Source organism: Puntigrus tetrazona, chromosome 25, assembly GCF_018831695.1.
Source record: "Puntigrus tetrazona isolate hp1 chromosome 25, ASM1883169v1, whole genome shotgun sequence".
In the NCBI taxonomy this organism is placed as follows: domain Eukaryota; kingdom Metazoa; phylum Chordata; class Actinopteri; order Cypriniformes; family Cyprinidae; genus Puntigrus; species Puntigrus tetrazona.
Window position 1 is genome coordinate 8,565,570 of NC_056723.1, and position 14,322 is coordinate 8,579,891.

The following is a 14,322-nucleotide window of genomic DNA, read 5'->3' on the forward strand; positions in this document are numbered from 1 at the left end:
GTTTTGCAAATAAACTTCAATTAATGATCATTTTTATTTTTGGTTGAAATGTTATTATGGAATTGTCATGAAAACGTTGATGCAAAAATGTTTAAATTAGATAAGTTTTATAAATGTACATAAACATCTATATACATCACGGTTCAAAAAGTTTGTGGTCGATTATTTTGTAAAAAACCTGTCATACTCGAGTTGTATTGATTTGTTGACAAAATACAGTAATAATGAAAAATGTGCTATTTAAGAAACCTTTGCTATTCACCTTAAAAAAAATGAATTATTCTTATAAAATGTTAAATAATATAAAATATAAAATACAATGGTGCCAACTTATTTTTCAGAACTCAATTGTCAAGCTATAGTCTCCTTCCCCAGACAACATTTCATTTCCTCAAAAGATCTTTTACCACTGGATGGCAACATAGAACAAAAATATCTCAGCCACGGACCAATCAAAAGCCAGGGAACGAGGCTGAAGCAGGCGTGAGAAGAGCTCCATGAGGAAACATCTCTAGCAATTCTCCAAAACGCTTTGATGATCTGTGGCAGCCGGCGAATCTATTATTCATCGAGGTAAAAAACGAATCGCGTTAATAACAAGCAGCAAAGTGCAAAACAAAGCATTCTGAAGACATTTTGTTTTATTTTAAAAATATCCACTGCTGATACGTTACACTTTAACCATATATATTTTGCATAAAGAAATCTTACATAATAGAATTACAATATTAGTTACAATCTGCATATAGAATATTTAACATTTCAACAACTTTTGTAGTGTAAAAACATTAAAACACAATGGTATATATATTTATATATGTATAGAAAGATATCCGTGTTTGCTGATGGGTACCACAGGAATAATCCAGGCCGGTATCTACAGAGAAAACGGGCAGGTCGGGGGAAAAGTCGTGTGAGAATCGTGGGAAACGCACAGATCTCTGTTCAACAGGAGGCGGCTGACAGAAGTGCGCAGCTCAACTGTTCGGTGTGCTTCGAGTAGGAGGTCCCGTATCTGACGGCCGCGGCGCGTAAGCCTCCGCACACCGCTGCGGCGCACTCTGCGGTTAGACCCGTTTAGCCTCGGACCCGGTACGCATCCTGGTGGGAGCCCGCCGTGGTTTCACAAAGGCCAGGGAAGGTCGCTGAAATCCACCGGGCCGCCGAGGCCAGCGTCGGCTTCCAGGAGGCTCATGATGACGGCCATGGCTGCCTCGTCGTTGCTGGGGCTGCTGGATCCCGGCTCTTCCATGATGTCAATACTGAGATGGGAGTTGTCACCTGCGGGGCGGAGAACCGTTTAGTGTATTTCGCTTGAGCTTATCACGTGAGCCACTTCAGTGAGATTGATTGGGCGTACTCACTCATTAAGGAGTTATTTGAATATGGGTATCCTATCGAATCGGGTCCAGGCACAATTCCTGCTGAAGGCAGATCTGGAGTTCCACCATTTTGGATCTAAATAAGGTTAAAAACAAGTAAATAGAATGTAACAATAATAGAACTTATGCAGAAGAATCAAAAGAAACTATTTTTTATGCACTGTTAAATTGTTTTATTTTTGTGGGGGCTATTGGGTTTTTCATAACATGTTTCTGAGTAATTAAATGTTTATGTATATTTTGAGTACATGGCCTTTAAAAGCACTTAAATGTAACTTTACAGCTTTATTCTGAAGATTTTTACAGAAGGGTTGCCGCCATATTTTATATAACTATATAACATATTCTAAGAGACAACAGTGTTGACAGTTTTTTCAGATTTATGTAGTGATATTTCTGATATATATATATATATATATATTTTTTACATAACATCACTATGTCAATTATGTACAGATGAGTTTAAGAAAACATGTAAGAAAATTTGTAATACACAAATAAATCTTTAATTAATCAATCATGATGAGTCACATGTTGGATGGCCTAAAGGTTAATACGTTTTCACCAAATGCTCTTTTTTGGGTTAAAGAGGAGGTTCTCTCACCTTCTTTCCTCCTGGAGAGCAGGTGTCAGGTGGGGGCGTGGCAGTGATATTTAAAGGACTGGAGCCACAGCTGGAAGGGGAGGAGCCTCGAATCCTGGGGGCGGAACGGTAAAATATCAAATATTTTTGTGAACGATATCGCAGTGCAACCTATATGTGCCGGACGCTGCACTTACCTCTGAATCTCCATCACTTCCTCGGCTATCATGCGTCCAATCTTGCCAGCTCCGGCTCTAGTCCCTCCTGGAATACCAGGAACCGTCTGAAGAGGACGTTTTCCCCCACCTGTCAGAAACACACACACAAAATGTAAAAAGAGCTCTGGAAGACAAACGGCTCAGCTAGAAACGGATCTCACCGTCTCCTGATGTTAAAACGCTGTCCATGCTCTGAGGAGATGAGGCTGTCTGTGAATAACTAGGATCTGCTCCTTCCAGCATACTGCCCCTGAAACCACAGACAACAGCAGCATTCTGCTTTAGAGTGGAATTAAAATAAAAACACCACTGACATTCAAAATGTGACATTTCTGAGTCTTTTTTTGTTAATAATAATAATCATGTTTTATATAATATCGTAATATATATCATAATATACTTATATAAGTAATACTGTTTAAGAAATAATAATAATGATAATATATTATTTCATCATCATCATCATCATCATTATACACATACTATTAATACACATATTATTAATAGTATATATAAAATAAATAACATTTGTATTCATTTTTTTTTTTACAATATTCTATTTACTTTAATAGAATAATAAAATAATGATACTATAGATTCACTAGGATACAATTTAACATGTCTAAATCTGTATTTGAATAAATATCATACATTATATCATAAGTGTTGTCAAATTATATAACAACATAATATATTTATGATTTTTTAAAAAAAATATTAATGATTTTTTTACAGATAAATGACGTTGCTTGATTGTTTGAATCACATGCACTAGTTATTTATTCAACAGAGCCTGTGATCACTTCCTCTGCATGATCCAAGAAAGAGGGTTGATTTAATCGTTTCGGTCGAGCACCTTCTTATTTACAAAACTGTTCACAAGCATCATTCGACGTGAAACTTACGAAACCACAGTGTTTGTAGAGACGATATATTCCACCTCTTTGGTCCAGGGGTTCATGAAGCTGAACCAGCGGCTCCTCAGAGTGATGAAAGAGCCGTCTTTTATCTTGAATTTGTAACAGTTTGTATTAATCTTTTCTCTCATCTGTAGCACTAAAGGGAAAAAATGAATGAGCATTTATTACAATTTGCATTAGAACAGTAAAGTGCCTTTTAAACATTTATTTACGAACAGTATGAATGAGATGATGGAGTCAATATATAACACAAACCTTGTCTGTGGCACTCGGCGAGGTGACCGATATCATCCTGGTGAAAATACTCATAAAATGACGTTCCTAGAAGCTCCTGGGGTAAGTAAGCCAAGATGGCCGTCGCCCTGAAAGGAAACAATGATAAAGTAATGCATTAAATGAGATGAGATAATTCACCGGCATGAACTGAAATCAATACTTGTAGCCCTTTGAGGTTTCTGACCATTCAAATCTCAATCTCAGTAATCAAATCTGCCCACCACACATTAGCGGTCTTTTGATATAAAGTATTTTAGCCACTGCCCTATAAAAGATGGTCACAAATTAGATGATGCAAGCAGCGTCTCACCTCTGGTCGACGAAAACAAACTTGCCATCGATAGCGTGGCGGGAGACGTATTCTGTGGGTTTAACGCGGATGTCGCCGTTCATGGGCTGGGGGATGATATGTGGGTGTAGGCGGCCGATGGCCACTAGACAGCTGAGGTTGCAGCCCTCATTATCAGGTTCGTTATCCTCATCTAAACCCATCTTGGTGGGCGGCCAGCTTTTTAGGTAGCCAGTGCTATGGATGGTACAGAAACTTTTGCGGTCTGCTGCAGAGAGAAGGATTTAACCATCAGCCATTACAGGAACACAAAGTGCAAATAGCACACATTAATAATCAATAATAATAATAAAATATTCATTAAAAATATGTTATACATTAACATAACCCTAATCAAATGTGCACACACTTGAGAAAAAAAAATTAAATAAATAAATAAATAATTAATAATAATAATAATAATAAATATATATATATATATATATATATATATATATATATATATATATATATATATATATATATATATATATATATATATATATATATATATTACACACACACATACAAATTTGTGTGTGTGTATGTATGTTTAATTAAATAATTGACAGAGTTTTTAAGAGAATTTTATCTCACGCAAACTCCCTACACAGTGAGTGATACCTTTCTTTTTCGAGCAAGTGGAGGGGAAGTCTTTGTCCTCCATCTTCACAGATGGACGGTTGCATTTCATTCTACAGAAGAAAGATCGTCGGGCCCCTGAACACAGTCTGGAGGGGCCGGGAGTGATGTCAGTCTTCACTGGTAGACCAGCTTCAGAGAAAACCAAACATCAGCTCAAGTGTCTTTGGCTTAAATGTGAGTAAAATGGTACCATTTATAAAAGCAAACTTTACTTTTGGCATCGATGAGTCGTTCCCGTGGAGCCGTGTCTGACGATGACAGCTGCTCTTTAACTTTGGCAATGTCTTTTGGATGCAGGTAGTCAAATAAACTCTGGCCAATCAGATCGTTCTGATGGTTTAAAACAAAAACGATTTGCATTACCACCAAAAAAAACTTTACTGTAGCAGAGAAAAGAGACCACCGTCAAGAAAAATATACCTGAGTGTAATTGAGAATTTTATAAACAGACTCCGAGACGAACAGAATCTTTCCACGATCGCAACCGACTACAAAAAGGAAGCCATCGGCAGCCTGCAGAGAGACAGGGAAGAGAGTTTTTAAACAGATCCCAAACGTTTTCCACAAGACAAATTCTCAAAAGCCTCGGAGTTGATATTTTAAACACACCCTTAAAATCAAGTGCTTCAATTCGTCATCCGACAAGAATGCTGGTTTATAGTTAGCTTCTGTGTATGGGTTGGTGGCCCCTATGAGAACGAGAGAAAAAAAACGAGCATTATTAAATGTGGAAAACGCTTGCTTTAAGACTCATAATAAGTTCAAATCAAATGCATTTTGGCTTGTGCTGCGGCAGGAAGTTCTCACCTCGTAATGTCTTCATGTGTTGGACGGCCATGCGCAGTACAGTAAGTTTGTCCAATTTGCGAGACATGGCATTGCAAGTGGGGACTAACGAAGCCAACTCGTCTATGAAACTGTTCATTTTATCCCTGCGTCTCTTCTCTATCTGACTGTGAGCCTCCCTAAATATAAAGTAATAATAATAATTATAAGCAGTGGAAAACATACAAAAAAACACAAGTTAAGTGATGTTATTAACAAGAACAGTTCAGAAAAGTTCAATCTTCACCTTACCTGGCATTTTTGATCCGCCCTTGCTGGTCATCCCTGGGTTTAGGAGAAAATATATCATTAATTATGCATTAATTGAACTCTTTATGTATTTATGTAATAAAACTGTGTATTTAAATATAACAGCATATAACTGAAATACATTTACCTTCCCATTGTCTTATCTTTATCTGTGTCCATACTATCGCTGTGAAAATCAAGAGAAAAACCACAGCAGTCAAAAAAACCTCTCTTTTACAACATTTTACGAATTCTTAGCATTGAAAAAAATTTGTGAAAAATATTGGAAAACATTTCTACTCACTCAAACGAAAAGCCATCAATCCTGTAAAACAAAATATTACACATATATTAACAAAAAAAATCTCAAAACTAATTTTAGATTTTAAAAGAATGAATTATAAATATGAATAAAAAAACGTAAATTATTATGAATAATACAATTTCTAAATAAAATTCTGAATAATTGCATTATTTAAAAAAAGATAGATAATGCCACCTTCTATCTGGCAATGTTAATATTCATATAATATTATTGTATTACAATTCATAAATTGGTCATTCTTTAGACTGCCTTATTTTCAAGTAATCAAAAACATCTTTCTAATTTGTTTTATGTGATACTAAGCATCAGGAGTTCACGCACTGGTATTCGGTGGTGCTGCCCTTCCTCTTGCGGTTGTAGTCCATGCCCGTGGTGCCAATGGAACTGCTGATGAGATCTGCAGAACTCTGGGACATGAACTCATTCATTGTGGAGGAGATGTCCATTCTTTGGTCTGCCATTAGATCATCTTAACACGGGCAAAAAGAAAAAGTCGTCAAGTACAGTTCTTTAAAATGGCTACAATCTGCCATTGCATTTACCAATGCGTTTATAGAGAATAAAACATCCTCACCACACAGATTCAGTCAAGCAGCTGTTCAATTCATGTCCTTCCACCTGTGGCAAGATCCTGGGGACGAAAATAAAACCGCACTTACAACAAAGAAATAGGTCTCCGTTGAACTCTATGTTTCAGTTTCACATAAGACGTCACAGTTGAGGTTATAAGAAGTTAAAGACTACTCAGTATTCAATGATGCAAAGTGCTTTCCGACAACAGAACCTTAAACTCAACTCTGAACTATAAAGGCAATCAGTAAAGGGAGACCGAAACTGGTTCCTTTTCTTTGTATGAGCCAGAAGCTTGACCACTGCAAGACAAGATAACCGACACAGAGAAGTGTCTATCTATAAAGAATTATAGTAATCAATGCACGATGATACCAATGCATGAAGGATAGTTTCCAGGTCTGTAAAGAAAAGAAGTTGGTAGAATCTAAATCTAAATCTAAAGCCCAATCCATGACAGCAACCAAGTTCTTAAGATGATCTTAAAACATGTTAGATCATTCACAACTAAATATGAAAGTTGTGATAAAACGACCTTCTCGAAAACGGTTGATAAAAAGGACATTTTAACATAGGTCAATTATTAGTACTAAATTGGGTTTTTAATAAGTGGTTAAAACAAGCGGGATCATTTTCATTGACTAAACTGCTATTAAAAGGAGTTTATGTAATAGTACATAAAAGATAAAATAAATTTAACAGCAGCCAAGGAGGTACTGAGAAAAACAACCTGAGATACAGTCGTGCAGGTTTAGACTGACGTAAGCGATGACAGGATTTTCTTTTTTTGGGTGAACTTTTCCTTTAAGTTAACAGGCAACTTGAGCTTCCTTATTATAGCCAAAAAAAATGACAAAGAGGAGGAGAAAAAAAAAAAAAAAAAAATCTCTCTCATACTCCCACAAACACACGGAGGAAACGGTGAGCTTCATCAATGACCTGCTCTGGTTGCCAGGAAACCCTTGGAAAGCTCGCAATCTAGGCCACATTTAGATTACAGAAATGCAACTGGCAGAAATAAAGGGCCGGAAGACCCATTTTCTCGCGCCGTAAACGAAACAGGAGTCCCCTGTGTTCGAATGGGATTTTCTGCCAAAATAAAAAGTGCATTTGCAGACCCTTCAATCAGCCGATGAGATGACGACACCAGCCATGATGAGCGACGGTGCAGTTATAAACGCCATGCGTACGTCATTTTTTTTCATTCACATAGTTAAACAAAAGTATTAAAAACTGTGGTTTTATTCTCATAGCTCACGTAATGCTATCACTCCACCCATCTCCAAATGATCTATTCTTGAGTGCGTGGGCTTGCCTTAACAGACTGCCAAACATACAGAAAAAAAAAGAGGAAGAAAGCGACAAGCGAAAAAGGATAAAAAGTAGGTCATCTCAGTTGATTCGAATTTAAGTCGATTTCATTATGGCGAAAGCCAAATATGCAAATCAAAACTCCTTAATGGAAACATGATTATGGCGTCACATTTAAGGACCTACCTGTATTACTCATCCTAATTACGAGCCTCAATTCAAGTTGTTGCAGACAAATTCGGGAGAAACATGACGTGTGGATGAATGGAAGAAAGTCCAGATGCGGCTTAAGGAAAAACAACTTATTCTGGAAATGAGCGCTGACAAACACCCTAATGACGAGTGTTTGATGATGTACTTTAGGAATGCAGTATTATTTCAACTAAACACCACACACCCGTCTTACAGTATGGAAACAGTACTTGCACCTAACTCGTTGGACTTGTCGTGATTGAAATCAAACTGACTTTTAATGAAGAGTATAGTATTTTTCACAAATGTAAAGCTGGAGCAAGCTGTCACGTGCACAGCAAATGTTTTACAATTATTATCAAGTACTATTTGTTGTTTAATGTTAATTAATATGTAATATAATTATATCCTAAATATACAAATATATAAACATTAATGTTGTATTAACAATTCACTTTAATAGGAAACATAAACTGCTAAAATAATACAAAATAGATTAATTGAAAAAATAAATTGTCCAAATATTATTAAAAAAAATCTGAAATAATTTTTATTTCAATATAAGTTATAATTTTTAAAAATGTATTTATATAAATATAAATAAACACTGAAAAAGCCAAAAATAAGCCACACTACTGTGTCATGTTGTCACAAGTGAGCAAAGTTAAATAAACTGTTTTTAAATGGTAGGAACGTTTAAATGTTTTTGTAGTCAAGAGTTTAAGATGTGTGCCTATACAAATTCTCTTTCAAATATTAGTCGGTGTTAAGAAATAAAGTATAAGTGTGACAACTAACCCTGTCTGTCCTATACAGTGTTTCGCAATACCTGTACTTCAAGTTTTGGCTTTTTTCCAAATTAATTAAAAGCTCCAAATTATATATTGTCATCTTAAAACAAGTGAAAAGTTGAGCAGAAAATGTACAAAAATTTCAGCGTAATATCCAGCGAGATCTGAGAGTGATGCAAAGAACACTGTGTGCTTCAGTGAAGGCCAGAACATCTGACCTTTTGCAAAAATGAGTTCTGGTCAGTGTCACAAATTTGCTTGCATTTGTATGGTTGCCTGGTAATAGAGCATCATCTTAAACGTTCCATGTTCATCACCTCTGAATTTTCAATGGCTTTTTGGACTTCACTGTATGCATATAATAAGCTGTGTCTGACTAGTACTCAGATGCGGTCTGGTTACAAAAAGACTCACTTGAATGGTGACTAACCTCACGCCCTTTATCTGCTATCTTTACAGTGGCAACAAAACGGACATGGATAAACCGCAATCTAAAGCATAACGACGCCACCGTAGCCCTGACTCAAACCAGTGAGCTGCCTGCCTAGAGAGCATCACTTCTCTGTCAGCACAAACATACCGCCTAGATAGACAGCTCATAGGGCTTTGAAACACATCCCCGATTTCCAAAGCGAACACATTAGATATAATGTAAATGAAAGTACCTTTTGAAGTGACCAACCCACACAGGAGGCTCAAGCACCCTTGCACTCCCTCTATTCAACCATCTTAAAGGGGACGCAGACCATTAACCTCACATTAACGATGGGTGTGGGTTAGTGGCTACGCTCTTCTATGATTTATGACTTTCTAACTAAATCACTGACACATGACTGTTTTTGTTGCGGTGGCAGCTGCATCGGTTCTAAGCTATTCAACCAGAGAAATGTCACGGACGCCCCTCCTACTGAAATCAATATGCGAGCGGACAAAAAACCGCACATAACACATCGATAAGCAGAACGCGATACTTAGACCTAATGGTCAAACGTTAAATCGTCACACTTACCGTAGGAACAGGTCAACATCACAGTTTGTTTCGGTTATTTGGCGTCCGGTCCGTGAGGAACTGTGACATAAACGGAATCAGTCTCTGACCTACTTTTCTTTCCTTCGTGTGACTGTCGGACCACTAACCTATATTTTCCACCAATAGGATCTTTGGATAAAAAGGTGCACTTGTTGTGACCAATCGGAATGGCGCTTACATTTCACGGCGGAATGATTGACACACGGAACAGCCAATCAAACTGAGCTTCTTGCGAATCACTGACATGGCTGATGATCCCAGTAAGGGGTGGTTCTCAATCGCATGTTGCTGCATTGTGTCTAATGTACTTGCTCCTTTGAGAGAATGACGAGACTGATGAAAATCATTAGCTTAACCTGTAGAGCTTTTGATTTCTTTGAGAGAGATGCCGAGTATTAAGGAACCACGTTAACAATTGTCTTTATAACATATCCTGTTGAAAAGAAAAAAGGGACAGCGTTAGCGGAGACAACATCCAACTGCATAAATAAACAATTAAAATGACAAAAATATATTAATTGCAGAAGATTGTTTTCATATATAGATTATGTAACAGTGGTCTTAATATTACTGATTATAAAAATGGTAGCTGTTTAAACACATGACTTACTATTCATTTATTGTGTTGATATTGAGGTTTGGAGATTGTTTCTGAAAGACAGCGAGAAAAAAGATGTTGGAAAAGCACTACCCCAAACCTTAGGTACTCCTGAACATTTGTCTGGTTCCTTTGAATGAATTATTTATGCAGCTTGTCACACCGCAGCAATATTTAAAATAAATCAATGTACGATCTGATTCAAAATGGTTATATTGCCAGGCTGATTTACCACTAAATTAGTTAATGATTCGGAATAATTCTAATAAAATTATTGAATATAGATGAATTAATAATTCTAATAAAGGTTATTAGCAATGCACAAAATTCTAAATGTAGCACTATGATGATGATGATGATGATATATATATATATATATATATGCATGTATATATATATATATATATATAGAATCGGATACTTTTAAGTTTATTATCTAAATTGCTAGACTGTTTTGTCCCTGTAAGTTCACTATCTACACTGTTCACAATATGTAGATGTATACTTTGTGTACAGTTTAAATATACTTTTTGCAACTGTGTAAACTTTGATCACGACTGAGCTTCCATACACTAAAAAATCTTATGCATGTGGCCCGGGTGGTCACATGTAAACAAGCGAGTGACGTCATCACCACGCGTCTCGTGTCATCAGACCGGATGTTTTATTTTTTGTTCCTCCACTGATTGTAACCTTATACGCTCATAAATATAGATCGTAGACGTTATCTTTAAACCGAATTTTGGACTGACATCTCACAATGTCCTTCAGTTACAATGTAAAACATTAGCAAGCCGTTCATTCAACTAAACAGCCGAATGAAATCGACCGGTTAAGCATCTACCAATAGCAACAAGGTAAGCCAAGCATTATTTAGTCGTGCATGTATTAAATCAAATTTAAAGAAGCAAATCGGTATCGTCCTTATGTATTAAATGTATAATCGGTGAAAAATGAACAGTTTCACACAAAAATATAAATATTAGTATAGTATTAAAATCTTAACATACAAAAAGGTAATTTATGACTTTGTATTATAATATTTATCATCTACAGTACTTGTTTAGTGCTCGTGTTGACTGCATAGAGTGCACCATGGGTGCTGAACAGAGCGGAGATGCTGAACACAAGCACTCAGACTTCAGCGCTTCAGGTACTCAACATTTTAATAATAACGTGATTTCTACTCGCTCGTGCTATGTTTATTCTTGCTGTGACATACATTCACGCTGTATATATTTTACCCTTACCCGCTATTTTTGTTTTGTTGTTTCAGTCGTACCCTCTCCAGCCAAGCACAGAGCCAAAATGGACGACATAGTAGTTGTTGCTCAAGGAACTCAGTCATTACGGAATATCCATAACGATCCAGATGTAATAAAACTACAGGAAATTCCCACCTTTCAGCCTCTTTTGAAAGGTAAGCAGCAGTCCAAATGCACAAAATGAGGATTAGTAGGCAAGTAGGTTTATAATAAAGCTGGAAATGGGTTGTACTGTTACTTTTGATATGAAACAAAGTTACAAAGTAGCTTTTACATTGTGCATTTGTTTAACAAAATAATTTTTGACCTCGACCAAGCTCTACAATGGAGCATTTTGATAAATACATGCACATCTTTACTACATTATTCACTATATTTTTACTTAACCTGTTAAGTCTTCATTATTTAATGCTTGTTTAAATAAATCTTTCGTGAAAACATTTCATGGCAGCCGTTGCTTAAAGATGTATATTTTGATAATGAACTGAAGTAGAAACTTCCACCACGGAATAAAAACAAAGTAATTATGACTTTTACTAACATTTTTTTAAACCTCAGAATTCCAAGTTCATTTGTTATTACTTTTTTCTTTATTCTGAATTCTGACTTTTTTTTCTTGGATTTGTTAGTTTTTATTTTTCAATCTGAGTGTTCTGAACTTACATTTTGCAATTCTCAATTTTTTTTCTAAAAATTATCAGTTTGACTTTTATTCTTGGAATTTAACTTTACATCTCACATTTATCGTGGCATGTATATATATATATTGCACAATTCTGTTATTTTTAAAAATTGAAACAAAGACACCTGAACAATTCTGGCTTTTTTCTCAAAATCACAGCTGCAGGATAGAAGCAAGAAATTGTGGTAAAAAAAATCTGAAATGGAAGATTAAAAAAGTTAAGCAATTACCTTTATTCCGTGGCCCAAATAAATTACCACAGAATCATAAAAAGCTGATAATTTGGCTAATTAAATGTTTGCATTCACTTTTAATCATGTTTAGTTGTTTGAGTGTTGTTTATTCTAATCTATAAATATCTAAAAATAAAAATAAAAATTCTGTATATTCACTTTATAATATTCAGTATTACAGCAATGTACCAATTGATATGTTTTCCTGTTTAGTGTACAGCATAAGTTGAAAGATTTTTCCTTTGTGACATGTACTGTACCTAATAATTATTTAAGTAAATTGAAATCGTTTTGTAAAATCTATGTCAATATGCAGCCTTGGTTCATAATGATATGAATCACAATTGTAGCCTAAAGTCAGTGTGATTCTCTCAGGTGTACTCAGTGGACAAACCACTCCGAGCACTATCTGTTTAGAAAAGCTGGATTCGGCTCAGGTGCTGCAGCTGTGTGTCCGATATCAGGATCATCTCCACCAGTGTGCAGAAGCTGTCGCCTTTGACCAGAACGCTCTGGTCAAGAGGATCAAGGAGGTATTCACCGCCATCTCTACCGAACTGCGCTGTTAGCCGGCTGTGCGTCCTGACCTGTATTTTGTTTTGATCAGATGGATCTGTCGGTGGAGGCATTATTCAGCATCATGCAGGAAAGGCAAAAGCGTTACGCCAAATACGCCGAGCAGATCCAGAAGGTCAATGAGATGTCGATGATTCTGAGACGCATTCAGATGGGCATCGACCAGACGATACCACTGATGGAGCGCCTCAACAACCTGCTGCCCGAGAGCGAGCGCCTGGAGCCCTTCAGCATGAAACCTGACGGAGAAATCAAATAGAGTCTGACAAAACTTGTTCAATTGTTCATAGTACTAATTGACTTTCGCTTTATAGGGACCTACCTCAGGTCGTGTCTGGTTGTTGCCTAAAGAACGTCTCACTTTGCACTCTGAAAGGCTTTTTGTGTGCCTCGATCAGGTGATATCTGGCATAAAACAAGTTACATGGTACAAAATAGAAAGCTATAATACCAAAATGGTATAGGCATGTGTATATATTTGCTTAAAGGACTTGATTGAGCCGTTTTAAAAGGCAAGATAATTCTGCCTCTGAAATTGTTATTTAATGACATGTCATTCATGCATATGATGCTTTTGCACTTAAGAGGCTTTCTGTGTCATTAAAGTTGTTGGCATTAAATCGTTTATACATACACTGTCTGAGAACTATAGGAGAACAGTATAGTAGAAATGCTATTCAGTGCTAAGTCAGTGATGATTATATTAGAAATGATTCATACAATGGTTCGTACAAAAATGAAAATGTAATTAAAATATACTGACCCTAAGAATATTCGAGATGTAGATGATTTTGTTTCTTCATCAAAAGATTTGGAGAAATTTAGTATTACTTGCACACCAATGGATCCTCTGATTGGGTGCAAACAGATTATTAAAACATGAGAAGTCTACAAGTAATCCACATGATTTTAATTAGTCTATTGATTATTGTCTCGTAACGAGCAACAAACTGCATGTTTGTAATAAAAAAATCTATACTTGAAGATGGAAAAAATTAAAGAAAAAAAATGTAATTAATTACTCACCCTCGTGTTGTTACATACCTGTAAGAGCTTAATTTCTCTTCAGAATAGAAATTAAAATATTTTTGATGAAATCTGAGAGCTGTCGGACCCTCCATAGACAGCAAGAGTACTACCACGATCAATACACAGAAACATAGCAAGGACATTGTTGAAATAGTCAATGTGACATCAGTGGTTCAACCATAATTAATAATTAATTTTATTAAGCTAAGAAAAAATTACGGTAACTACTTTACTGAACAATACTTCTGTTTCAGCTCACAAATTTCTTTAAATGACCTTAATTTCTTACAGGTT

The 14,322-nt window shown here is 36.1% G+C and overlaps 2 protein-coding genes across 5 annotated transcripts; one reads left to right on the forward strand and one right to left on the reverse strand.

Annotated features, from left to right (window-relative positions):
- Positions 1 to 623: 623 nt before the first annotated feature.
- On the reverse strand, positions 624 to 10,047 carry arntl1a (aryl hydrocarbon receptor nuclear translocator-like 1a). Of its 3 annotated transcripts, none has more exons than XM_043227596.1 (19): positions 9,625 to 10,045; positions 6,326 to 6,369; positions 6,073 to 6,220; positions 5,731 to 5,751; positions 5,575 to 5,613; positions 5,430 to 5,462; positions 5,160 to 5,317; positions 4,962 to 5,041; positions 4,773 to 4,865; positions 4,565 to 4,682; positions 4,332 to 4,481; positions 3,690 to 3,936; positions 3,359 to 3,465; positions 3,089 to 3,239; positions 2,345 to 2,433; positions 2,163 to 2,271; positions 1,987 to 2,080; positions 1,365 to 1,458; positions 624 to 1,281 (listed from the first exon to the last, which is right to left on the reverse strand). In XM_043227596.1, the coding sequence occupies exons 3-19, from the start codon at positions 6,210 to 6,212 to the stop codon at positions 1,124 to 1,126; spliced, it is 1,881 nt and encodes a 626-aa protein (XP_043083531.1). In that variant the 5' UTR covers positions 6,213 to 6,220; positions 6,326 to 6,369; positions 9,625 to 10,045; the 3' UTR covers positions 624 to 1,123. The 3 variants fall into 3 exon arrangements, with proteins under 3 accessions (XP_043083531.1, XP_043083530.1, XP_043083529.1); XM_043227595.1 differs by having other exon boundaries at positions 6,326 to 6,382; XM_043227594.1 differs by lacking the exon at positions 6,326 to 6,369 and having other exon boundaries at positions 9,625 to 10,047.
- An 828-nt stretch (positions 10,048 to 10,875) lies between these two features.
- Positions 10,876 to 14,096, forward strand: borcs5 (BLOC-1 related complex subunit 5). Of its 2 annotated transcripts, none has more exons than XM_043227601.1 (5): positions 10,876 to 11,100; positions 11,300 to 11,396; positions 11,520 to 11,663; positions 12,799 to 12,956; positions 13,031 to 14,096. In XM_043227601.1, exons 2-5 carry the CDS (start codon positions 11,339 to 11,341, stop codon positions 13,256 to 13,258), a joined length of 588 nt encoding a protein of 195 aa, XP_043083536.1. In that variant the 5' UTR covers positions 10,876 to 11,100; positions 11,300 to 11,338; the 3' UTR covers positions 13,259 to 14,096. The 2 variants fall into 2 exon arrangements, with proteins under 2 accessions (XP_043083536.1, XP_043083537.1); XM_043227602.1 differs by having other exon boundaries at positions 11,311 to 11,396.
- Positions 14,097 to 14,322: the final 226 nt, after the last annotated feature.

Excerpts from the sequence above, each read along its gene's own strand:
- arntl1a (XM_043227594.1), bottom strand. Across the intron at positions 5,042-5,159 it reads ACACATGAAGACATTACGAG|GGGCCACCAACCCATACACA; the intron begins GTGAGAACTTCC and ends TCGTTCTCATAG. Across the intron at positions 2,081-2,162 it reads GAAGTGATGGAGATTCAGAG|GATTCGAGGCTCCTCCCCTT; the intron begins GTAAGTGCAGCG and ends TTCCGCCCCCAG.
- borcs5 (XM_043227601.1), top strand. The coding sequence starts at position 11,339 with ATGGGTGCTGAACAGAGCGGAGATGCTGAACACAAGCACTCAGACTTC. Across the intron at positions 11,664-12,798 it reads CTTTCAGCCTCTTTTGAAAG|GTGTACTCAGTGGACAAACC; the intron begins GTAAGCAGCAGT and ends TGATTCTCTCAG. Across the intron at positions 12,957-13,030 it reads TGGTCAAGAGGATCAAGGAG|ATGGATCTGTCGGTGGAGGC; the intron begins GTATTCACCGCC and ends TGTTTTGATCAG.